At 46.0% G+C, this 25,170-nt stretch overlaps 1 protein-coding gene across 4 annotated transcripts in view; it reads left to right on the top strand.

Moving 5' to 3' along the window:
* DNM1L (dynamin 1 like) overlaps positions 1-23,304 on the top strand; it is a 33,905-nt gene extending 10,601 nt beyond the window's left edge. For 2 of the 4 annotated variants that reach the window (XM_083181312.1, XM_083181311.1), the window contains 17 exons: positions 4,987-5,033; positions 5,203-5,274; positions 7,437-7,523; positions 7,638-7,800; positions 9,434-9,554; positions 10,890-11,021; positions 11,374-11,580; positions 12,560-12,680; positions 12,893-13,048; positions 14,539-14,628; positions 14,817-14,909; positions 14,999-15,043; positions 16,004-16,081; positions 20,822-20,989; positions 21,325-21,434; positions 21,514-21,673; positions 22,137-23,304. In XM_083181312.1, coding sequence (XP_083037438.1) covers positions 4,987-5,033; positions 5,203-5,274; positions 7,437-7,523; positions 7,638-7,800; positions 9,434-9,554; positions 10,890-11,021; positions 11,374-11,580; positions 12,560-12,680; positions 12,893-13,048; positions 14,539-14,628; positions 14,817-14,909; positions 14,999-15,043; positions 16,004-16,081; positions 20,822-20,989; positions 21,325-21,434; positions 21,514-21,673; positions 22,137-22,193 — 1,907 coding nt within the window. In that variant the 3' untranslated portion in view covers positions 22,194-23,304. The remainder of the gene's footprint in view (positions 1-4,986; positions 5,034-5,202; positions 5,275-7,436; positions 7,524-7,637; positions 7,801-9,433; positions 9,555-10,889; positions 11,022-11,373; positions 11,581-12,559; positions 12,681-12,892; positions 13,049-14,538; positions 14,629-14,816; positions 14,910-14,998; positions 15,044-16,003; positions 16,082-20,821; positions 20,990-21,324; positions 21,435-21,513; positions 21,674-22,136) is intronic. The other 2 variants (XM_083181313.1, XM_083181314.1) reach the window with 1 other exon arrangement.
* The last annotated feature ends 1,866 nt before the right edge of the window (positions 23,305-25,170 follow it).

The raw sequence follows: 25,170 nt of genomic DNA, 5'->3' as shown, positions 1-25,170 counted from the left end.
GATAATGTCCGCTGCTTGTTACTGGCCCAGTTCTGGGTATAACAGGAGGAATGGATGTTTCCTATAAGCTCCCAGTCCTGGTTATTACCAGCAGACTGATTCACAGCCTGACATGGGTGCTTTATACAGTAGCTTTACTGCAAATACGGCTTTATTCAGCTGTAATGTTTTATATTTCCCCAGCAAGCTCTGGTCTCCTTCCTCCTCATGGCACCGAGCACAGACTATAATGGCTGATAATGGTTTTCTCCTGTGCGGTCTAGCGTGGCTTTATCCACAATGCTATCCAAGAAGCCCATCTTACACTTGGCTAGTAGAAGTCCTAGGCCTGGTGGGAATTCTGCTGATGGTGTACTCGGGAGACCCAGGCTTGTGTCTTCCATTAGCGGTCATGGAAATATTGTTAGTGTAGGGGTTGTGGCCATTGTAAGGAAGGTGCTTCGAAGTGCTGGTGTCTAAAGGGTCCGGACTTCCTATTAGACAGCTTCGACCTGTCCCTAGAGTAAGCTCCATGTTCCGCAGATGGCTGAAGGAACAAAGGGGGCTTATTACTTCCCATTTACCCGACAGTGTTATGACACTTTGGGGCAGATTCACTTGCCCCTCAGATGCATCTGCCCCTTTATGTTCCGTTGAGGCTTATCTGCTCCGGTTTTCAGCTTTTATATTATCGCCTCTTCTATTTGATATGTGAGCTCACGCCGCATGGCTGTGGGAGGAGTTAAGGCAGGAGGCGGCATCCTATTAATATTCCCTGCATCCTCATGGCGGAATATAACCCCTGTATAGTGTCTGTGTCGCTCCCTTTAGTTGTGTCGGCTAGTTCCCTTTTTAGCTCACAGAATGTAGCAGAACAGTTGCTGACAAATTGCGGTACAAAAGCAATACTTATCCCCCCCCATAGGTAGAGCATAGAAACCCGCGCTGCATGCCATCTCCCTGGCATTGCTTCAGTCAGAGGCTGGGGAGAAGGGGGCTTCCTGTTGTGTGAACTTTAGACCCCGTTTCATTTGGTTTATTTTCTAGCACTACATAAGAGATGTATTGCCCAAGAGATGTTTTAACTCAGCGACTTCTCAAAGTACTGTGACTCCTAAAGCGGTTTCCATGTGTGGTCCTTTTACCTGAAGACAGGAAGTCTATTGCACATAGACAGAAAATCTTCCCCCGTCCTCTTTGTCCAGTCTCCCATTTCTGACCTCCTTACATCTACATACATGCGTGGTATTTGTACAGCATTGTCAGGCCTCTTAACTGGATCAGACACCAGAGTCCATTGTTTGGTATCCCCGTAGGTGTATTCCATTGTGGACCAGGTGGCGTTCCATGTTTAGATGCATCTGGCAGCCTACAGTCCCTTATCAAGACATATAAACCGCCAGTGACCCTGTGGCCTAGTGACGCTGCCTATATTTAAGAGTGGCAGGACGTCTGCTGCTGTGGCCTTCTGTAAGGTACATATATGATACAGCGAGTGCGGGTTGTTGCCTGCGAGCTTCTCCCTGGCACCTCCAGTCCATGTACGTGTATGATTGTGTCCTGCTGCTGCCTCGCTCACTCTGCCTGTGACTCAGCTCAGAGAGAAATGCCTGCGGCTGCTGGGATTAATGGCCGTGACTCATACTGTATTCCACTGCGTAACCCATCACCCGCACACCACGCTGCAGTCTCTTCCAGGCACTGGCAGCTCTCTGTTGCTAGTGTGTTTTCACCCTGGAAACTGCAGGGTGGGGATGCAGAACAGGAGTATCAATACCGATATAAAAGTAACTAGAAGGGCAATAAGTGAAGTGCGCAGTTTACGTACTTTTTCCGTAACCTGCTTACCCTTTAAACCTAGCTACGTGCGAACAAAGCGTAGCGCAGCGGACCTTTTCCGTGTATTATACACGCTTAATCGACACCAGTAATTGAGTATTCCTTCGCAGTACTTCGTACCTAAACTGCGAATACCCTTTAAGGACAATGTCCGTAATACACTTTATCGCTAGATGCAAATAATAGACGAGACCAGGATATAACTCAAAGTGAGGCGATAGATTCTCCAAATAGTGTATTTTAGTCCCTAGCGGACAGCAGGGGGTTACAGAAAGAGAGAACACAGTATAACACGTGATACAGTTAAATTAACAATACTAAGTACACTTTAAACTAACAGGGGAACAGAAACAGATACAGAATATAATCAGCCACATTACATAAACAGGAATACAAATGTTACCGTCATGGAATAGCGCAGCGCAGTCCGGTCGGAGCTCGCTATATTCAAATAGAACTATAGCCCGGTCAATGGTGAAGGGATAGATGCAGTGCCAAAGTGACCGAGCCAGCTCAGGGATAGCTAGCTTTATAGTGTCCAAACAAAGGGGGGTCAACGGCCGTTTCCATTGGTCAAGGGTTCAAATGTCAAGTCCTCAGGGATTGGAGCATGTACCAGTACTGCACCCAATAAGGATTGGTGCAGGGGGAGTGTCCTTTGTTTGTTGGCATCGTCGTCGGGGTTGTAAATCAGCAACAAGAACCGGTTATAGCCTGATTCCTTTGTCTTACACAGTTCTAACATGGAATATGGATTTTGTCCGTAATTATCGGACCTTATGATTTGCGAAGATTTCGCTACGACCGGAGTGGTGCGCATGAAAAACGGAACATACCGATACTAAACATGAACAGAAAGAATTGCATATTGTTAGTTAAACTATGTGTAGTGCACTAAACCTTTAAATAAACATCCTTTATTCTGTGTTAATGTGGGATATGAATTTGTGTCTTAGTATGGCGGCTCTTAAGGTTTGCTTCGCTACACAGAACCTGTGTATAATACTTTATTTGCACAACTCTGCGAACCAAAATGGCGGCCATACTATCCTAAAATGGCGTGTGTGCAACTCGACTTTAACAGGAGGCTGCTATTTGCAGGAACAATTTGGGGTAACAGCTGCGGGACACAATCACGCCTTGGGGCTGGTGATTGAAGTGTGCCCATTTGCGGTGCGGGTCTTGCGTGTTGTCGCACTATTACACGTGCGCCAGGATTTTTAGTAATCGAGTACAGGGTTCCGCGTCATTGTCGCTTATTTGCTAGTGAATGAAGGGGCGTAACTGGGCTTGGTCACGTAGGCATTTTCCAATAAGGCTGCGTTGGAGAAATCATAGGCTGGGCAAATGTGGCTAATTTAAATGTATATAGACTGTCCAATCAGAACACTTGGTCGGAAACCAATCAACTGACAAAGATGCGTATATGTACGGAAATATGTGACGGTTACCCTCGGAACTTTTGCACACAGAATTTTGAGCGTTTCCTGTCTCTTGCCTGATGCAGAGATATATTGGGTGACATTCGCACCAAATTGCACTTTTTAAAATCAAATTTTATGCCCGATATTCGCATATTTAATGAGAATTATTTTTTTTTGTCATGAAAATGTGCACATTTTCGGACATGTGCGATTTTGGGTAAAAAAAAAAAAAAGTGGGGGTCCAAGAGCCAGTCCTGGTTTCATAAAATCATGGGGAAAAACAAATATGGTTCCCCTAGATTTTATAAATCAGCACAGGCTCAAGGGCCGGTCCTGGTTTCCAAAATACGGGGGACAAAATGAGTAGGGTCTCCCACATTTCAAGAACCAGCACCGGGCCCAACCAGCCAGCAGGGTAATGCCACAGCCGGGGGGAGACTTTTTATACAAGTCACCCCCCCCTGACCGGTCAGCAGGGGGAGTGGGGACCCCCCGCAAAGAATGGTTCTCAACCAAACCCCCCCCCCCCCCCCCCCCCCCCAAAAAAAAACAAAAACTTACCAGTACATGCTGAAGCCTGGGGCTGTCCCCGATGCCCCTGGGCGGTGTGCATCGGGCTGATAAATGTGGTGTAAAAATAGAAAAACCTATTGTGTTTTGCTGCGGAACGATGAGTCCCAGCAAGCCTTTATACCCTACTTTATTCCTTTGTGCTTTGTCTCTGGATATACACTTTGGACTTTATTCTGGTTGATGGGCAAAGCTGCGAATTTCTCAGCATTGCGAGTCCACCAAACGTCACCCGCGCAGCCACCTGCCCCCACCCCCGAGTTTCTTTACACGTGTGTGAATGGATGTTTTGCATGTCTATTTGCATCTTGCATGCTTGCGTCGTCCATCGAAGGATTTTCTACAGCACTCACATATGTGAGACACCGCTATGGTATCTCACATCTACGAGCGCCCTGTGCAGGAAGCAGGTGGGCAGCTGCCCTACGCTGAGGCGTTCTCATGGGCGCAGCCCGTCGCTGACACCCCCACGCCCCCCCTGCCCGCACTGCTAGGTGCAAACGGGAGGACTAACAAGCAGTTTGCTTTGTCCACTCGCACCAAGCAGCTGCACGTGTGCATAAATCTCATGCACTCAACATCGCTCCCCTGCGTGCACACGCAGGGGAGCATATCAACTAGAATAACCCCCTTTTGTCTCTACGTAGAGCCGGCTTTTATTTCTCTGCCTGGAACATATTTGTACATTTCTGGGATGGACAGAATCTGTGTAATGTAGCATCCATCTTCGGTAACGATGATCTATATAAGATGACAACTTGTGGTACATTTACATAGAATATATTTTTTCCTTTTTTTTTCTTGCGTAATAATTCTGCACAATGTTGATCATGAAAGCCTAGTCCAGGGCTGGGCAATTGCGGCCCTCCAGATGTTGATGAACTACACATCCCAGCATGCCTTGCATCAGTTTCAGCATGGCCACATAGCAAAACTAATGCAAAGCATCATGGGATGTGTAGTTCATCAACATCTGGAGGGCCGCAATTGCCCAGCCCTGGCCTAGTCCCTCAGTGCGGTTGTGTCTGTGCGGTACCCAGCGCGTAGGCTGCAGGACTCTCCATCACTTTCTGTAGGAATGTCACGGCTGTACGTGTGTCCGGGGATCACCATCCCATACAGGGTTAGACGATTAAAAACTGTCATTGAAAACTTTTTTTCTTTTTTCTTCTAGGGGTCGATGTTGACGAATGGGGTAAATTCCTCCACACAAAAAACAAGGTATGACGCACTTGTGAATACCTAGGATTCCATGCCTGGTGCTTGTGCGCGAGTGTGTTGTACACAAGGCCGTTATGTATTCTACACTGTAACGAATGGGCGCTTGTCGCCAGCTCGCGTGGGAATCTCTATCGTCCTCCAGATGGATCTAATCTTTCATCTTTTTCAGATCTACTCAGACTTTGATGAGATCCGCCAAGAAATCGAGAATGAAACTGAGAGGATTTCTGGCAATAACAAAGTAAGAACAATATCTGTGCGGAGATGGAATGGGACAGGCGAGCCGCCTCTGTGGTGTCCCTGACGTGCATTGAGTCGACAGGGCTATGGTAGACAGGGTTGGAAGGTCAACACAAGCATTAGTTAGACAATGGGAATGTAGACAGTAAAAAGGTCAACGTTAATTTTTTACACTTTTTTTTTTTTTTTTTTTTGGTGCCGACAGAACCGAAGCGTACCCGTTACACTTTGACGGTGTTGACATTGGGGACAAAAGAAAAGTGAAAAAACACATGTCGACGTTAACTACACATTCGCAGTCCTTTTCCCCCAGTTATCACCATTTACAATACAGAGTGTTAATGACCCAAAAGATAATTCTTCTCAACTTCTCAACCCCCCCCCCCCGCATTTTAACATCCATGCGGCGTTACACAGGAGCGTCAGTTATACGCGTACATGTAAATATAGTCTGCTGTAAGGTGGATATGATTGCGCTACAAGTGTTCATGATCTATCCCTCTGATGCAACTGGTCCTACCCCTGTCGCTGGGGATATATGGATCGGTGACCCAATGTCTGGGTCATTGCAGGACACTGCCCTGTGGGGATATCACACATTTCTGAGTAGTGCATCATTTGCCTTATAGTAACGCGTCCCAGGCCGTCGCTAATGCCAGTGTGGAGTCACTGCGGAGAACACGCTTTGGAGCCAGGCCTAATGATTCCTGCAGAACGGCGCGTGCCCTCATTTATTCCCATTATTGCACTGTAATTTCTGAGCAGACTTCCTGCTCTGTTCTGGCATAATGACATTTGGTGCAGTCTGGATAATGTCATCTTGCCTTTCCCTAAGTGACTCCTAACTGCAACACAAAGGCTGTAAAAATGACTGGAGCCTTGGAGAGGAGGGATGAGCATCTTCAGCACTTCAGGGATCACACGGTGCTGCTATGTAGGGACTGAGTGATTGGTGTATCAGTGTCAGCGTTTGTATTCATGTTGTCACTGCTGAAATGTCTACAGCGGTTACAGTGATGACAATATGTTCCTTGTGATCCAGTGGTGACCTACCTGGTTCCCCGAGTATCCCTAACCCCTGATCTCTAATCCTCTGCATGCCACACTCTAACCTTCCCTCTCGTAACTGAACTCTAACCCCCCCCCCCCTCCCTGCAGGATATGAATATTTTCTATGTCGACATTTCAACAATGTCAACAAAACGGACATTTTAAGATTTTTGTCCTTTTATAGGTGGTTAAATGGATAAAAAACACGTGACTGTTGGTAGATTTGAAACCTCTCTAACATAGATCCAGAAAAAAATACTTTAGAAAAGTGAGACTCTAAAATCTATCACCCAGAATAAGAGGAGTATTTCTATTTGCAATAGGAGAGCAGGTGATGCACTGAACTCTTCCGTAGCCGAGGGCCTGGAATAAGTGTTGTTGTTTTTGTGCATATTGCACACGTGCAGGTACCAGCGTCCAGTTACAAGGAAGATGAAGACTCTGTAAATGTAACATTTTGTTTTTATACTTCCTTAATTTGAGAGTTACGGATCAATGCTGCAAAATCCAAATGACTTCATATCCGAATCTGCTGCACCAAAATCTGGTGTTCTGTAGGATCTGTGCATTGCCCAATAATTACTCTCGTGGGTGGATATGTGGTTCGTACATGGGTTTTGTAACATTTTTAGTTTGTATTTAGCATCCCTTTAACCCAGGGATGGGGAACCTACGGCCCTCCAGATATTGTTGGACTACACATCCCAGCATGTCCTGCAACCGTTTTAGTATGGCCAAATAGCAAAACTGGAGCAGGGCATGCTGGGATGTGCAGTTGAACAACAGCTGGAGGGTCAAAGGTTCCCCATCACTGCTTTCAACCCTTTGAGTGCCAAGGGAATTTGTCGAAATAGGTGTGACAATTGGCAAGCAAGCTTTTTTTTATTAAACCCTTTGAGTGCTAATGTTGCTCCGAGCAAAATATCTGTTAAAAATGCCAGCAACGTTGGAACACAAAGGGTTAAGGCTAGAATTTAGGAGCGATGTTCCCGCTGGTCACTATAGTTTGCCCTGATTGTGTCCTCTGTAGAATCCCGGTGTTTGCAGTGTTAGATCTGTCCCTTTTGCAGTGTGTATCTGAGATCTCTGCTGACGTCTCTATCCTCTTCCCAGGGCATCAGCTCAGAGCCCATCCACCTGAAGATATTCTCCCCGAACGTTGTCAACCTGACGCTGGTGGATCTGCCGGGAATGACCAAGGTAATGATCAGATAATCGTTACGTTTAGGATCATGCTATAATACCAGGCGGAAGGTACAGGTTATCCCTGGTGTGTGCTGTTAATATTTATACATACCCGTATTCCTTCGCCAGGTACCTGTGGGGGACCAGCCTAAAGATATTGAGCTACAGATCAGGGAACTTATTCTGCGGTATATTAGTAACCCCAATTCCATCATCCTGGCTGTTACTGCCGCCAACACTGATATGGCAACATCCGAGGCGCTGAAGATCGCCCGCGAGTGCGATCCGGACGGTGAGTGTGGAGGTTATGGGAGTGGCATATATTGGTTAAAGATTACCTATTGGTCTGAGCGATGTGTCATTAACCGTAACCGTTACGTGTTAATTGAGAGTATATAGCGATCGCTGGATTTGATCAGGTACAACATTATTACAGTATAGGAAACTGGGCACGCTCCGTGGATATTCTGTTCTGTAGTCATATAAGATTTTTCCGCAAATATTGTAATGATAATTGTATTTGTATAGCGCTCTTTCTCCAGTAAGACTCAAGACGTTTACCAGATAGTCTAAATGTAATAAAGTACAGGAACAATGAAGTACCGATTTTTTATTTTTTTTTTTAAATTTTTTATTTTTTTTAATAAACTATACTTAAGAGAATTACGGAAGTGCTTGAGTAAACAGGAAATGTTTTTGAAGGATTCTAGAGTGGGGGTTTCTCACACTGTGCGGCTAAATGAGTCCCATAGAGTCTGAGCCGCATGGGTAAAAGCTCTGCCCCCAGATGAATTACGGGAGGTTCTAGGTACTGCTAAAAGTCCATCTACCGATCGCAGTAATCGGTGGGACAGGAGCAGCATGGCGCATAATTAACACTTAAGCAGCCCATACACGCTGCTCTGTGGGCGTGCTGTACTAGCACGGATCACATTGCATTGCATGTGCATCCGTTGTGCATGCAATGCAATGTGATCCGTGCTAGTACAGCACGGAAAGCACGCCCTCATAGCAGCGTGTATGGGCTGCTTCAACCATAGCAGCCAATCGGATGCTTGCTGTAGGCGGAATAAAGTAGTTATTTGCTGATTGGTTGTTTCTCTTCAGTTCAAATCTTACGCCTACTGTACATAGTTAACCCCTGGAGTGGTTAGTTTTTCTGGGACAGGACAAACCTACCAGGGCAGGTTTGTCCTATCCCATAAATACCCACCACAGCATTTTGATGATGAGCGACAGGGTGTGTCTCTGCCTCTGACAGTGCAGTCTCGACTTACCACCCGGGTTTCTCCTGCCACTGCACCCGCCGCCATTCACAGACCGCAGTGACCAGGCGGCAGGCTCTTGAAGGTTCGGGGAACTTTCCGGAGCGGGACTTGCCGTCTGCTCACTGCTGTGAGTAGCGGTAGCGCCATGGGAGCCCCAGCATACAATCGCTGGGGTGGGGAGTCGGCACTGAGCAGGGGGAAGCGACAGGGGGGGTGCCCTTAGTGGTGGTGCACAGCTGGAGGCACCACTGGATTACACCAATTAATCAGTTGCCTGGCCGGAAATCTCTGACGCGCAGGCAGCGCAGCTCAGTCCGACTGATTTATATAGGCTATTTAGCACAGTGATCGTATATAGTCAAGAAGCTTTTCCAGTCAGCACTTTGCCCGTTTGGTTCTGGGATATGGCTCCAGCCAGTGCTGATCTTGTATCCCGCCTAGAGGAAAAACTGTTTGGTTTTGGTTTCTGCTAGAGCTCATTAGTGTAGGGTAGGGGTTTCCCACTCAGCAATATGACGTTCCGAAGCGTCTTACTAATGAATTGCAAATAAAAGTTGAACCATGAAATCTGCAAATAACCCACATCTGATACCCAGAAGCCAGGGCACCAATGAAGGAATTCCTTAACACTTGCATCCTATATCTCCTCCGGTGTAGGTCGCCGAACGCTCGCTGTCATCACCAAGTTGGACCTCATGGACGCAGGGACGGACGCCATGGATGTTCTGCTAGGGAGAGTCATTCCTGTTAAACTGGGCATCATTGGAGTGGTCAACAGGTAGGCATATCATGCAGCCTGGCAAAGCTTCTATGGGTTCTATAGAGATCATGTATCTGCAAGAAGGAGGCTATGGAGGACTGTGGTTGTTTTTTAAATACATATATCATAGAGTGCATTCATTTTGTGGCCATGTACTCGGCAGTTACATCTGTGTGTTATGCGGGCGTTGGCCAGTGACCAACTTAATGTGCTGGAAAAGAATATGGTCTGTAGTGAATCAAGGAATTGGCTGGATTTAATGCGCTGTAGTGTATCTGGTCTATTAGATGTAGCAGTGGTGTATTCCGAGGCATTAACGAGGATGTGTAAGAGAATATATATTAGTATGCAGGGGTGTAGGTTACAGTTATGCTCTGATCTGTGTTGCTAAAGAGATGTTGCACCCAGCTCGTTGTAAAATCCTTGCAGTTCCTCCTCCCTGCCTGGGGTGTCACTGTCTGCTGTGGTGTTTCTACAACAGTCAGGTTTGTATCTCAACATTAAAGGTGCCCATACACTAGTAAGATTTATCTTCACGATCTGGCTGGTTAGAACAAAAACACGGTTATGGATGAGTGACAGTTTTCCAGCATTTCCAAACATATGGCCAACTGTCATTCTCTCTCATCCATAACCATGTTTTTGTTCCAACCAGCCAGATCTGAAGATAAATCTGCGTGTGTATGGCCACCTTAAGATATAAACGAGACTGTTCTTGATATACCACAGCAGACAGCGACACCCCAGGCAGGAAGGAGGAACTGCAGGGATTTTACAAGCAGCAGGGTGCTAGAATGAACACTCTGTGGGATGATTTCCTCCATCGGTTTCACATATGACTGGTTCCAGAGCTTGCGTCCAGTATTTAGGAAGTGTGTATGGTGGGTTAGACAGTTAAATGTTCAAGTATATATCAAGTTCCGTAAGGGTTCTATCCATGGTCCCCAATGGGCCAGTTACTCGTGGGAATTGGCATTCCCGCATGTTTTCAGTAACTGTGCTATTCATCATTAGGAGCCTGATGTTGGCTGCCTTGTACTCGCATCCGAGTTTGTGAAGAGGGATCTGAGCAGATCCTCCTCCGCGGTGAGTGACCAGCGGCCATGCATGACCTCATGCCGCACAAGGCCAAACCGACCTTGGTAAGCATTGTTGCCTCTTCTGCAAGTGTTGTGGATCGCGGGGTACGCAGCCCCACCACCAGAGCGATATTAAATTCCACAACTCTCAGCCAGTTGAATTCTTAACCTCTTGGGAACCATGATAATTTTAGGCTTTCACATATGTATCCAGTGCTGAGGGCTAGCCACAACATGCACGTATCACAAGCTGAATGTTGTCTGTTATTTCCAGGAGTCAGCTGGATATTAATAACAAGAAGATCGTGGCAGACTCCATCCGGGACGAATACGCTTTTCTTCAGAAGAAATATCCATCTCTGGCCACTAGGAACGGAACCAAGTACCTAGCACGGACGCTGAACAGGCGAGTACCCCCCTGGCTTGTGTCTCTGGGTACCGATATGCTTTCAGTGGCTACAAAGTCTTATAATCAAATATTAATTGGTAGAACTATGGTTTTGTCCACTCATACCAAATCCTCTCCTAATCAGAGCTCCTCATTACGCTTGGCATAATATAGGAAATGTTTGGTACATTCCCTCCCCGATCGAGCTCGGTATAAGTTTTGTTCCTCATTGAAAGAGACAAGCGGCTTGGTCATAATCTGCACAAGCTCAGTCCGTGGTCTATCTTGGGTGGTATTCTATACCCTGTGCTCCTGAACGTGTCCTAAGTCAGTGTTCTTTATACATTGCGGTCCTTCTCTCTGTCTCCAGGCTCCTAATGCACCACATCAGGGACTGTTTGCCGGAGCTCAAGACCAGGATCAACGTTTTGGCGTCTCAATACCAGTCCCTGCTCAATAGCTACGGAGAACCGGTGGAGGACCAGAGCGCCACCCTGCTCCAGCTCATTACCAAGTTCGCCACAGAATATTGCAACACGATTGAGGGAACCGCCAAATACATTGAGACGTCGGAGCTGTAAGTGCGAATGAAATCTCTAATACTTCGTGGTGGTTTGTGATTGGTACAGATCATATTCAGAGTTTTTTTTTTTTTGTTTTGTTTTTTTAACTCTTATAATCTTGCAGAATTTTTTGAAACCGTACCGTGCCTTTAAACCGGGCCGCTCGTGAATTACGAAGGTTCTAGTGCTGATTAAAACCAAGTGAAATACATGCTTGAAATAAGACCGTCACGGAACCTGTGCAATTCGCTATGCAGTCAGTGTATAGACAATGTCTAGGTCGACATACCTTAGGTTGACACAAGCTTGTGGTTGACATAGGCAAGTTAAAAGGTCGTTATGAGTTTTTCAGGTTTTTTTTTTTTATTAAATGTAGGTGGTTTTTCATACTTTACTATACAAGTGGGCATAGAGTGAGAGTATAATAGTGTCCTGAGCGCAGCGAGACACCGCGCCCAAAGCACGGTGAGGAGACGCGGTACATATATACGGTGTCCATGTTGATGTACGATTACATAGACACCAAAAACTCATGTCAATCCTTTTGACTGTCAACCTTGCCTGTGTCAACCTTTTGGCAGTATCGACCTAAGGTACGTGGACTCTTTTGGTGTCTACCTAGTCACGGTTGAGAAGAAGAAAAATGGTTCAGAACGAAGTAAAATTAGTTATCTTCTTTTCCAGTTTATCGGGTACAACTAACCCGCTTTAGCAGCTCCTACTTAAAAACCACTCCTACTTTGCGCCCCTTGGTGAACACCCCCACACGGTGCTCACCAAACCCCTTGTTTTTTTTCCTAGTCACGGTTGACCATCAGTGGTTGACCTGGATATTGTCTATCATCTATACTGTAATCGTGTAATTCATACTAGTCCCAGTTTAGAGGGACAATATGGTAAGCCTAGTAATAACGGACTGTTACTCCCCACAGTAACTGACGGCAGCAGAATGTTTTGAATTGAACCATGTAGTAATTCTCTTTATCTGCCCAGGTGTGGAGGAGCTAGAATCTGCTACATCTTTCATGAAACCTTTGGGAGGACGTTGGAATCTGTAGATCCACTGGGTGGTCTGACCACAATCGACGTTCTCACAGCGATCAGAAACGCAACTGTGAGTTTTCTGTCACCTGTGTCTCCATAACCTCCCGTATATTCTTATGACGTTCCGTACTTTGATACATTATCAAGCAAATAGGCGGCAATTTGAGCAAAATATTAAATTGTTTTTATATAGCTATGAACCTCTTTATGATGGTTTTTCTGTAATGTGTTTATTGGATATAAGTTTGTCCTGAACTGACTGGTCACTGTCCCTGTGCTTAGGGACCACGGCCGGCCCTGTTTGTCCCAGAGGTTTCCTTTGAGTTGCTGGTAAAGAGACAAGTAAAACGGTTGGAGGAGCCGAGTCTGCGCTGCGTGGAACTTGTACACGAGGAGATGCAACGGATTATCCAGCACTGCAGTAATTATAGCACGCAGGTAATACACAGTATAGTACAGCACTGCAGTAATTATAGCACACAGGTAATACACAGTATAGTACAGCACTGCAGTAAATATAGCATGCAGGTAATACAAAGTATAGTACAGCACTGCAGTAAATATAGCATGCAGGTAATACACAGTATTGTACAGCACTGCAGTAAATATAGCATGCAGGTAATACACAGTATAGTACAGCACTGCAGTAATTATAGCACGCAGGTAATACACAGTATAGTACAGCACTGCAGTAATTATAGCACACAGGTAATACACAGTATAGTACAGCACTGCAGTAAATATAGCATGCAGGTAATACACAGTATAGTACAGCACTGCAGTAATTATAGCACGCAGGTAATACACAGTATAGTACAGCACTGCAGTAATTATAGCACACAGGTAATGCACAGTATAGTACAGCACTGCAGTAATTATAGCACACAGGTAATACACAGTATAGCACACAGGTAATGCACAGTATAGTACAGCACTGCAGTAATTATAGCACACAGGTAATACACAGTATAGTACAGCACTGCAGTAAATATAGCATGCAGGTAATACACAGTATAGTACAGCACTGCAGTAAATATAGCATGCAGGTAATACACAGTATAGTACAGCACTGCAGTAATTATAGCACGCAGGTAATACACAGTATAGTACAGCACTGCAGTAATCATAGCACACAGGTAATGCACAGTATAGTACAGCACTGCAGTAATTATAGCACACAGGTAATACACAGTATACTACAGCACTGCAGTAATTATAGCACTCAGGTAATATTACGCCGTGTAATACAGCTCTGCAGTGATTATAGCACGCAGGTAATACACAGTATAGTACAGCACTGCAGTAATTATAGCACACAGGTAATACACAGTATACTACAGCACTGCAGTAATTATAGCACTCAGGTAATATTACGCCGTGTAATACAGCTCTGCAGTGATTATAGCACGCAGGTAATACACAGTATAGTACAGCACTGCAGTAATTATAGCACACAGGTAATACTACTATACCCTATAATACAGGACTGCAGTAATTATAGCACACAGGTAATACAGAGTATAGTACAGCACTGCAGTAATTATAGCACACAGGTAATACTACACAGTATAGTACAGCACTGCATTAATTATAGCACTCAGGTAATACTACGCCGTATAATACAGCACTGCAGTGATTATAGCATGCAGGTAATATGCCGTATTTTACAGCACTGCAGTGATTATAGCATGCAGGTAATAATATGCCGTATTTTACAGCACTGCAGTGATAGCATGCAGGTAATAATATGCAGTGTAATACAGTACTTATTTTGTTTCCTTTGTAAAGTCTTGCTTGGGCTGTACATGAGCGTTCAGTGCCTATAATGCTTTATAACTACACGTTACATACAGCTAACCAGGCACGGTGTGTGTAACTTATCCTGTATATGTGCACTAATGGACCTTCTACACTATAACTTTCTGCAGGAGCTGATGAGGTTCCCAAAGCTACATGACGCCATAGTTGAGGTGGTCACAAGTCTCCTGCGCAAGCGCCTACCAGTGACTAACGAGATGGTAAGAGACCAGTCAGTCATAGTCGCACCCTCGTAGTTAGGGAATGTGGGGCGGTGTTGACCAATGCCTCCCTGGTGGGTTGGGCAGTGATTGTAGCAGCTGTTTTACTATAAATGACATCAATATATATATATCCGTACATGGAAATAGTGTATTCTAATGTCACTTGTGTATGGATTATCGCACAGGTACACAATCTGGTCGCCATTGAGCTGGCGTATATCAACACCAAGCATCCAGACTTTGCCGATGCCTGCGGAGTCATGAACAATAACATAGAGGTAAGAGACACTAGACTGTTAGAGACGCAGGTGCGACAAGTGCCATCCGTATGGGAGTGTAATGTGCTTTGTGTGTCTTGTGTACGCAGGAACACCGGCGGAACAGACTAGCGCCCTCCGCACCCAGGGAGAAGGTGAGTGAGACGGGCCTGTGTGTAACACATCACTGTACACAAGTAAAATGAGCATCTGTCCTGTAGTGAAGGGGTTAAGTGCTGCACTGATTGCACAAGTGTACGGATGGGATATCTGTACCATAACCCTTTCCGCAGCATCTTCATATAAATGGCGTCTGGATACGAAAGGGATTTGTTAGTGACTTTCTCCCGCTCTATAATCCAGTCTAAAATCCTATAATAAAAGATAACCTGTTGTTTATAGTAAGCTACAAGTAAGTGCAGCTCTTCAGAAGGCGTGCAGGATCCCGCGCTCCAGGTCAGCTGAGGTGACGGAGGGTGATCCTGGGTGTCTCCCACATTGAGGATTATCTATAAATGTCACTCCTCAATCTGTATTCTGTAGAACTCTTCACCTCTTTGGTTCCTCCTGCATCGTACATATTAACAATGAACACAATAACAAATCTGAGAGAGAGACGTCATGAAAGACAATGTTTATCGTAAAAAAGCCGTATAAGAGGCCGGCTTAGTCTTGTGGGAAGAAAGTCGAGCAAGTTGAGCTGCTGTTCTGTAAGATCTTGTTTGCCTACAGCTGCACCTATGTCATCCTCTGCTACCTTCCCGTCCTGCTGTTCATCCATAGGTCATGAACTTGTGACCTCCATTGGGGCATGAGACATTTTCCGCCTCAATGTCACTTTTTTCTAGCGGCATTTCTGTATTTCTTGCTGTAACTGCTAGATCGGACAGCAAGGACTACCCCACAAATCCCATTGTGACCTTGACGTCTGTCTCTCTCTTCATTCTCCAGTTACTTGGTAATTGGATGCGTGCTCCTGCTCTTATTCCCCCAGAATGCTAGGGGGCGCTGTGCATGTTTGCTAATCAGGACATCTCCTGCCGCTAGTCTGTGTGTATGGCGGAACCGAGTATTCTTAGTAATTTCTGCCTCTCTTGTGGTTCTTCTTCCTTTAGTCCACTAAAGCTCCAGGGCCTCTGCTACCTGACGCTCTGGAGCCTCCCTCTTCTGCTTCTGCTGAGACTGATGGCAAGGTCTGTGCCCGCTGTGATTTGCAACGCATGCCCACTACATCAGCATGAAATGACACTAGTGGCATCTAACCGCATGTCGTCTGGGGCTGTGTTTTCTTGCATGTTATATTTTTTATATATATTTTTATATATATATTTTAAAAATAAATTCTGCATGGCCAGTAAGGTTTTGGGGACCACGGTCTCTCATTACACTTTAGTAATAATATTATAATAAAAGTAATATTATGGTTTTAATGGTGTACAAGAACCGCTGCATGGCGTGAATGTGTGGGTGTAATGGATGTTACCGCTCAGCGCTGGAGGGGTTAAGACCTAATACATCACCATGCATGTTTGGTGGTGATGAGAATATGCAGGAGATGGAAGAAAGCAACAGGCAGTGCTCACAAGAGCTGGCAATCTGGAACTCTGCGCAGGGGAGGGTTGGTAAGCTGTGATGAACGGATGATTTATTTATTGGGGAGCTTTTGAGGTGGCCCTGATTACCAGGTGTGGGCCAAAAGTGAGCCTAGTTGGAATTGTGTTGAAGATATCTGAGAGAAGAGGAAATCTTGATCTTGGATTAGGCAGAGGGATGTCCGGGAGAGCAGGAGGGGGGGAGCGATTGGAGAGGAGCTGGGAGGCAGATGAGAGAGAATGGAGACTAGCTGGAGTGGGGAGAGACAGGTGAAAGAGAACGGAGACTAGCTGGAGCAGGGTGAGGGAGAGACAGGTGTGAGAGAATGGAGACCAGCTGGAGCAGGGTGAGGGAGAGACAGGTGTGAGAGAATGGAGACTAGCTGGAGCAGGGTGAGGGAGAGACAGGTGTGAGAACGGAGACTAGCTGGAGCAGGGTGAGGGAGAGACAGGTGTGAGAGAATGGAGACTAGCTGGAGCAGGGTGAGGGAGAGACAGGTGTGAGAACGGAGACCAGCTGAAGCAGGGTGAGGGAGAGACAGGTGTGAGAACGGAGACCAGCTGAAGCAGGGTGAGGGAGAGACAGGTGTGAGAGAACGGAGACCAGCTGGAGCAGGGTCAGTGAGAGAGAACAAAGACTAGCTGGAGCAGGGTGAGGGAGAGAGACAGGTGTGAGAGAACGAAGACTAGCTGGAGCAGGGTGAGAGAGAGACAGGTGTGAGAACGGAGACTAGCTGGAGCAGGGTGAGGGAGAGACAGGTGTGAGAGAACGGAGACTAGCTGGAGCAGGGTGAGGGAGAGGCAGGCGAGAGAGAACTAAGACTAGCTGGAGCAAAGTGAGGGAGAGGCAGGTGAGAGGAACTGGACAGAAGCTGGAGGCAGGTAAGAAAGGGACCGGAGACCAGCTGGAGCGGGGAGAGACAGGTGAGAGAGAACGGAGACTAGCTGGAGCAGAGTGAGGGAGAGGCAGGTGAGAGAGGAACTGGACAGAAGCTGGAGGCAGGTGATGGAAGGGCCAGAGAATAGCCGGCTGCGGGAGGTGAGCGTGAATGTGTTTTGGTTTGCGGAAGACTCAAATCCTGGCAGACTTATGAATGGGAAGTGACCGGATTTGGTAAGGGACGTGTGACTGGGAGGAGTCGGGGACAGCACTCTTACAGCGGTCATTTACCCTTTGAGTGCCAACATCTGTGAGATGTTCAAAATATCTGCTAAATATTCCAGCGTCGCCACATTTGTTATATAAATTCAAATAAAAAATGATGTGTAAACAAATATTGCTTCCTATATAAGGTAACATTACAGGTCATTATGATGAATACGAATGTTTGCTTGGCAATTTTCCCACCTATTTTGACAAATTCACCTGGCACTCAAAGGGTTAAGAATAGAGGAGAGCACGGTTCTGTCCAGGGGGAGAAGACCCTGCATACAGGGAGGATGACAAGTTCAGTGTTATGTAAAAATTAATTGTGGTCCAAACTTGTAATGTAGAAGAATATTAAGTGTTTGTTCCCCAGGGCTTATTAGATCTATTATGTAGTAATAGTGTATATGTAGAATGTGTTGTATTTGTAGTGCATCCATCCTCTGTAGCCAGAAGCGTCAGTCACTGCCCGTGTCCTCCACATGTCTCGCCTCAGCCAAATATGGACTTGGTTCTCATTAGAACGGATTAGTACAGTGATGGCTAACCTTGACACTCCAGCTGTTGTTGAACTACACATCCCAGCATGCCCTGCTGCAGTTTTACTATTTGGCTACGTGAAAACTGATGCAGGGCATGCTGGGATGTATAGTTCAAATACAGCTGGAGCGTCAAGGTTCGCCCCAGCTGGAGCCTCAAGGTTAGCCATCACTGGTGTAGCGTGTACCCTCGCAGTGATTGCGGGTAATAGTTAATCACCCTTATCCCGGATTGCGTATTATCTGTTCCCCACACCCGCGTACACTTACCCGAGGGCAGCCCTGGCTACAACCTTTTTTACCTATTGAGACTAAGACTGGGTTTGCATGCTGCGCGCTATATCGGAGTACTGAGCAGGACCCGTTTATCATCTGTACTTTACATGGATAAGAGAATGATGATAATTTCCCTGAATTCATCTGGGGGTCGAGCTTTCAGCGCTGCGGATCCAACTCTATGGAATTCGCTTCCCCGCTCAGTTCGAGAAGCTTCCACTCTGGAAGCATTCAAAAATAGACTCAAGACTTTCCTGTTCACCCAAGCATTTCACAAATGTCCCTTGTTAAGTTTGTTTTGTATTTTGTGCTGTGAAAGGCCAATGCAAGCACTTTGGGTCCTATTGGAAGAAAAGTGCTATATAAATAACAACATTATTATTAACGGTACTTGTTTCCTAGCACAGCGCCCGTCGGGGTACATCGCATGCCTTAAGTTAAGGTACTTAAGGCATGCGATGGACCCGATTTTCTGTCTTTAACTGGCTCAATTGCCGGTAAAAGTGAAAATCGCGTTCATCGCGGCCCCTTATTGGGCGATCAACGCGATTTCCCCATAGGGAACAATGTTAAAGTGAAAATCGGGTTGATCGCGTCCGTCGCGGGCCATTATAATGGCCCGCGATGCGATCAACCCGATTTCACATAGGTGACGATGTTAAATGGGCCAATATGGCCCATTTAACATTGAATATGTGTAAAAAGCATGGTTAATGGGGCGCCCCCCCCCCAATTTTAAACGCCACCCCGCTATTGACGCCAACCCGAAGCGTGGCGAGCGGCGGCGGTACGCGTCCTCCGACCTTTTCATAGTCGGCGTGGGGTTGAGAATAGAAAGTGTGGCGAGCCCGAAGCGTGGCGAGCGCAGCGGATACCTGTGAAGCCTGCGATGGGCTGCGATACCTGTGAAGGTATCAGTGTCCGCTCGCCACGCTTCGGGGTGGCGTTAAAATTGGGGGCCATTTCAAACATCAGGGGGGGTTTCTATTACAATGGGGTGTTTTTGGTCATTTCACGTTACAATTAATGAAAAATCGCGTCCATCGCATGCGATTTGGTTGGCATGCGATCGACGCGATTTTTTCCCAAGCAATGCTCACAATCAAAATCGGTGGTGCCGTGCTAGGAAACAAGTACCTTATTAACATTATTATGATAATGGTGACACTGTTTTGTATATTAAATCCACACCGGTTCCTCACACTAGTTATGTAGAAAGTAAGAAGGGGCGGTGTTGGCGTATTAAGAAGTTATAGGCATTTCTATTTAGCTGTAAGCTGAAGACTGAGGAAGCTCCTGGAGGTCTGGGATGAAGCTTTGCAGCGGTCTGGGATGACTCTCTGGGGGCTGAGATGAAGCGTCTGAGGGGTCTGAGATGAATCTATGGGGGAGGGGGGGGTGTATAGGATATTTAAAATTCAAAACACATTGTGCATAATTTCTATTTGTCTATTACAAATGGAAACTTTTTTTTTTTTTTTGTTACTTTCCTGGAATCTAACACCTAGGATCCGATATGTTTCTAGAACAGTGCGATGTCAAATGGAACCTAGGCTGCTGTGATTTCTAAGGAACATGGAATATGCCTTACCTGGACTGGAAGGGGTCTCCGCAGGTGGCATCTAGAACCTGATGCTATGTATTAAGCACCGTACAATGGTGCTATACCGAAGTGATCTGACTAGATCACTTAGAAAGTAAGCACACATCGCCCTGTGCACATCCCATAGGGACGGCGATGCGCAATTCCACACATCAATCGAGAAAACTTCTACTGCATGCACTCTCTATTTAGTCCTAACACCAGTGTTCTCACCAGAAAACACCGGTCCGCACAGATCGCCCGGCACACATCGCTGGTGCATGGCATGTGTGCTGAGCAATCTGTGCTCAAGCAGGACGCTCCCATCGCCCCGTGTGTATGGGGCTTATGCCTAGCTCGATAGGAACTTTGTCTACTCATTCTGTAAAATTCTGGGTGATTACTGTACTTGGTCTGTTGTGCTCCAGATTTAATTCTCATGATCTGATCAGTTTATTAGAATTCAGTTGAACCGCGCACCATGGTCAGCAGCGCAGTAGATGCACCGTTACCATAGCGACTAGTGAAGACCAGTTTACATTCCTGTTCTCACTTGCAATAAACAGATATAAGCTGACTGCCCTAAATGCAATGTTTATTGATGAGTAAATGGCAATTTATATATACTGTATTCCAAAATGCTTTTTGTTCAGAATTTTGTTCTGGGTTGTTTTTCAAGGAAACCTCATTTTCAGGCATTTGATCTTTTTATAACGCATTCATTTATCCTTTCACCATTTTCTTTTGTACCATTATTGTGCCTGGTATGCTATATTGGTGTTTGCTGTCATTTGCAGGCAGCCGCCGGTGCCGCGGACGGCGCCCCAGATGCTGGGACTGGGAACTGGAGGGGGATGCTGAAAGCCTCTAAAGGAGAGGACTCTTTATCAGATGAGAAGTACAGACCTGGCCCGCCGGGGCTGTCCAGCCCACAGCGAGGCCACGCTTTAAATCTACTAGATGTGGTGAGTCCACCGTTCTGATGCAGTCTCCGAGGTCTCAAGGGTAATAGGGTCTTAGCAACAAAACTGTGAGACGGAATCTTTATTCCAACAGCCGTTGGTCAGTCTTACTCATGTAGTGTTATTCTCTGACGTAAAGCAGAGTTGTGTGACCCGTTGGTAGGATGGTCTAGCACCATTGTGGGGGGAGATGTCTGCTTATAGCCATTATACAGCGATGAGATTGCTATGGATGTACAGGTTTTTACCTGTCTGGAATCAGGCCCTAATATAGGGGAATGTGTAACGTGATTATAATGCATCATTACCATGTATATTTCTCTCTCCTTTCCTTCCAGCCTGTGCCCGTTGCCAGAAAACTCTCTGCCCGTGAGCAGCGAGACTGCGAAGTGATAGAGCGCCTCATTAAATCCTACTTTCTTATAGTGCGGAAGAATATTCAGGACAGGTGAGATGAAGCCTCAGAGTCTTCTACCACGAAGCCATGCGGCCAGGGGCATAATGACCTGTATATTGTCTCCGTGCAGTGTGCCAAAGGCCGTCATGCATTTCCTAGTGAACCACGTAAAGGACACGTTACAGAGCGAGCTGGTGGGACAGCTGTATAAGTCCATGCTGCTGGAAGACCTTCTGACGGAGTCCGAGGACATGGCCCAGCGCAGGAAGGAGGCTGCAGATATGTTAAAGGTATTGTGTAGTAGTCTAGCACCTATGTTCTGTTCGGTTACACAGCGGAACGCCGATACTGCAAAAAGCTGTTCCGTAAAACCTAAAATAAGGTCTGTACATATCACTGATCTATGTAGATTAATTTAGCAAAATGTACAATATCCCAAAATGTCCCACTAGATACGTACCAGCCTGCATGGCTGCCCCCACATACGGCCCTAACTGTGTGGAGTTTGCATGTTCTCCCCATACTTGCGTGGGTTTACTTCCGGTTTTCTTTAACAATCCAAAAATATACTGGTAGGTTAATTGGCTCTCAGTGGTAGGGAATATAGATTGTAAGCTCCACTGGGGCAGGGACTGATGTGAATGTTCAAATAGTCTCTGTACAGCGCTGCGGAATATGTGTGCGCTATATAACTGCCGTTAATAAATAATTAATGTGTTACCCAATTGTGACTGTTGCTTTCTTCTCCTCCAGGCATTGCAGAGAGCGAGCCAGATTATCGCCGAGATTCGGGAGACGCACCTCTGGTGACCACCCGGCCATCTCACAGGCCCCATAAAAGCGCCAGACTTCACATCACTTGAGAACTGATAGGAGATTGCCAGTCAGTGTATGCTGGGTAGAATTTTATTTATATAAGAGACCTTCTAACCGTATACAATATGTGTGGGGAGAACAGATGTCCCGGAGGGAGCCTGCTGTATTTAGCAAGCAAAAGTTATATAATTCACAAAATAAATATTACGTCCAACTTATTTCCCCCACCCTGACGTCCTGTTGTGATTCAAGCTGACCAATCACCATGACGATGGAACAAAAGCATGCTGGGAAATCCTTAGTCATTCACCTTGGCTCACATTGACTATTCCTCGAGTATATATTTAAGTGAAGTATGTTTATGCAGCTCCCGTACAGTGACTTGGAAATGTGAGAAATGTACTATTGCACTTATGGATATATTTACACTTCACTTTCCTAAATAGGAGTAATTGGAGACTTGGGTTCGGCCCATAAATTGTCCTCGGCATGAGCGCCTTAAATTATCACCTGGGCCAATTTTTACACAATTCTATACAAAACTCTGTATTTTTGGCTTTAGGAAACGTCAGTTTTTTTGTTTGTTCAGTGCCTGCTGCAGAATTGGCCTATTTCTGTCAGATTTATAGCAGTGATTTCCCCCCCAATTTCAGTGCAAATTGTTCGGGCTTATTTTCAAGATGGCAGTTTCCTCCTGACAGATGTCTGCCATCTTGATTTACCCGCCACCTGCATTTGCAAAAAGATAAACAAACCTCTAGTTGCACCTGCAGTTTTTTTTTCTTTTGTGTATAGAATACTTTAAACGCATCATTTCTTATGAAACGTACCACTCGAGCAAGATGCAAGTTCTGTGTGTTTGTACATGTCCTGTTATTTTTCTACCTCCTGCGGTGTTGACAGAGTTGTGTAATATGATAAAGGGACCTGCACCAGATCCAGGAGCTTTGTCAATGTTTTGTAATCTGTCCGCTTCTGCACCCAGTCTCTGTGTGCTGGAGGGGAGCCCTGCTCGTCTTCAGCTGCCACCACCTGTCCGTACTGAGACATGATGTATGTTCTGAGATGTCTGTGTATCATTGTAAATAAACTGGTGCTGCAGAAAGGCTGTCTCCTGACTCGCTCGCTGGACTGGTAGAGACCTTCGTCTTGTTCCCTTAGGTGAAACGGTGGCTCTCTTGTCCTGGCATGACTGGTCACAGGGGTGGGCAAACTGTAGCACTCCTGCCACAGGTATATTGGGCCAGATTATGACTTTTTTGAAGCTTGATACACAACTCGCTAATCGGCTCCTACCTGTCATTTTTCAAACCCAGTCTGTAACATGGCAGGTAGGAGCTGATTGGCTGGCTGTTTATCACTCTCCATTGTATCACTTTTTGGAGCTTGATACATCTGGCCCAATGTGTCTTAAAAGAAAAAGCAGTGGCAAAGCAGTATGGGATGCAGAATTCCACATCATGCAGTGCCACAGGTTGTAACAGCATGGATTTGCTGACCAAGTGGGTATTCTAGATCAGTAATGTATTTCCTGGTCACAAATATAACCTTTTTCACTCTCTCTCCCCCCCCCCCCCTCCCCCCCCCCCCAAACACAAAATATTGACCTCAATTCTGGGTACTTATGTAGTATCTGGGCGCCCGATTTTAAGATCGGGTCGGAAAATCGCATGCGATTCGATTTTCCATAGGATTCAATGTTAACAAGGTCCTGTTCATTTCCCCACTATCCAAGTGGGCATAGAGTTGATGTTATATAGCGTGGCAAGCTCCGCGGATTACTTAATGTTTTCCGTGTCCCCACGCTATATAAAATCAACTCTATGATAGTGGGGAAATGAACAGGACCTTGTTAACATTGAATCCTATGGAAAATCGAATCGCATGCGATTTTGCCGAAAATCGTGTTGAATCGCATCTGATTGTATGCCTTAAGGTAAGGCATACAATCACAAAATCGGGCGCCCAGATACTACATAAGTACCCAATTCTGTTATTTTCTCTTTCAATGGTCCTGGTGACACAGCTCAACAATGGGATGTAGGAGCGTCCGTAGGAGCCAGGCACCTATCCTAAAGCTTTTGGAGGGTAGGCTCCTCCCCTACTGCATCCCAGATTCCTCAGTTCGTGTTAGGTGCCCACTGGAGTGGGTGCTATTCTAAAGGGCTGCCGGAGCAGCCGAAGGAGTAGAGTTAGTTAGGGTTTTTATTATTTTATTAACTTTTACACTAGCTAGGTAGGCACAGTGTGAGTATTCTCTCTAGTGAATCCTCACACTGACAGCGCAGCAGGAGCTGACAGAAGCGCGTCCTGTCAGCTCGCTGTGCACAGGGGAGACGCTGTCTGGCCTCCCTGTGCAGCGCTTACAGCTTCTTTTAAGAAGCTGCCTGGGCTCCGGAGCGCTCTGAAACCGGCTTCACGCTAGGTGGGGATCATAGGGGACAGGCGCTCCATGATGGCAGCGGCCATTTTCTGCGGAGCTTACACATGGAGCTCCTGTTATGAGAGGACAGCAGTGTGTTACAGGCATGTTCCGAGTGGTCCCCAGCTGAGGGGGAGATACTGGAACTAGGAGATCCTGCAATAGGAGCGGCTGTCTGGGGGTGGTTGGAGCCAAAAGTCACGGACCCCGCAGCAGCAGGGACTTGGTCTCTTCCCTCACTCTGTTTTTTTTTTTTAATTCGGTAATTTTTATTAAAGGTTTTGACAATAATAAAGAAAAATACCAACCAGACGTGGTACACATGGCACTGCATACATATGGGTTAGTTACACTGTCGTTAGATAACTACATACAAAGGAGCAAATCTATACCAGCAATGTACAGTGCAGCATGGGTAGCAATATGTCACGGTGTATTACATTCAGGTTGAAGATAAAACCAGCACCCGAAGGCGCCATTCGGGCAGGCAGTCTTGAAAAGGATGCAGCATAATGACAGAGTACCAAGTAGCATAGTTGGGGTATAACG

This window comes from Crinia signifera, chromosome 4 (assembly GCF_055691185.1).
Source record: "Crinia signifera chromosome 4, ASM5569118v1, whole genome shotgun sequence".
In the NCBI taxonomy this organism is placed as follows: domain Eukaryota; kingdom Metazoa; phylum Chordata; class Amphibia; order Anura; family Myobatrachidae; genus Crinia; species Crinia signifera.
Note: the sequence above shows the minus strand (reverse complement) of the source record. Positions and strands in the feature narration are given on the sequence as shown.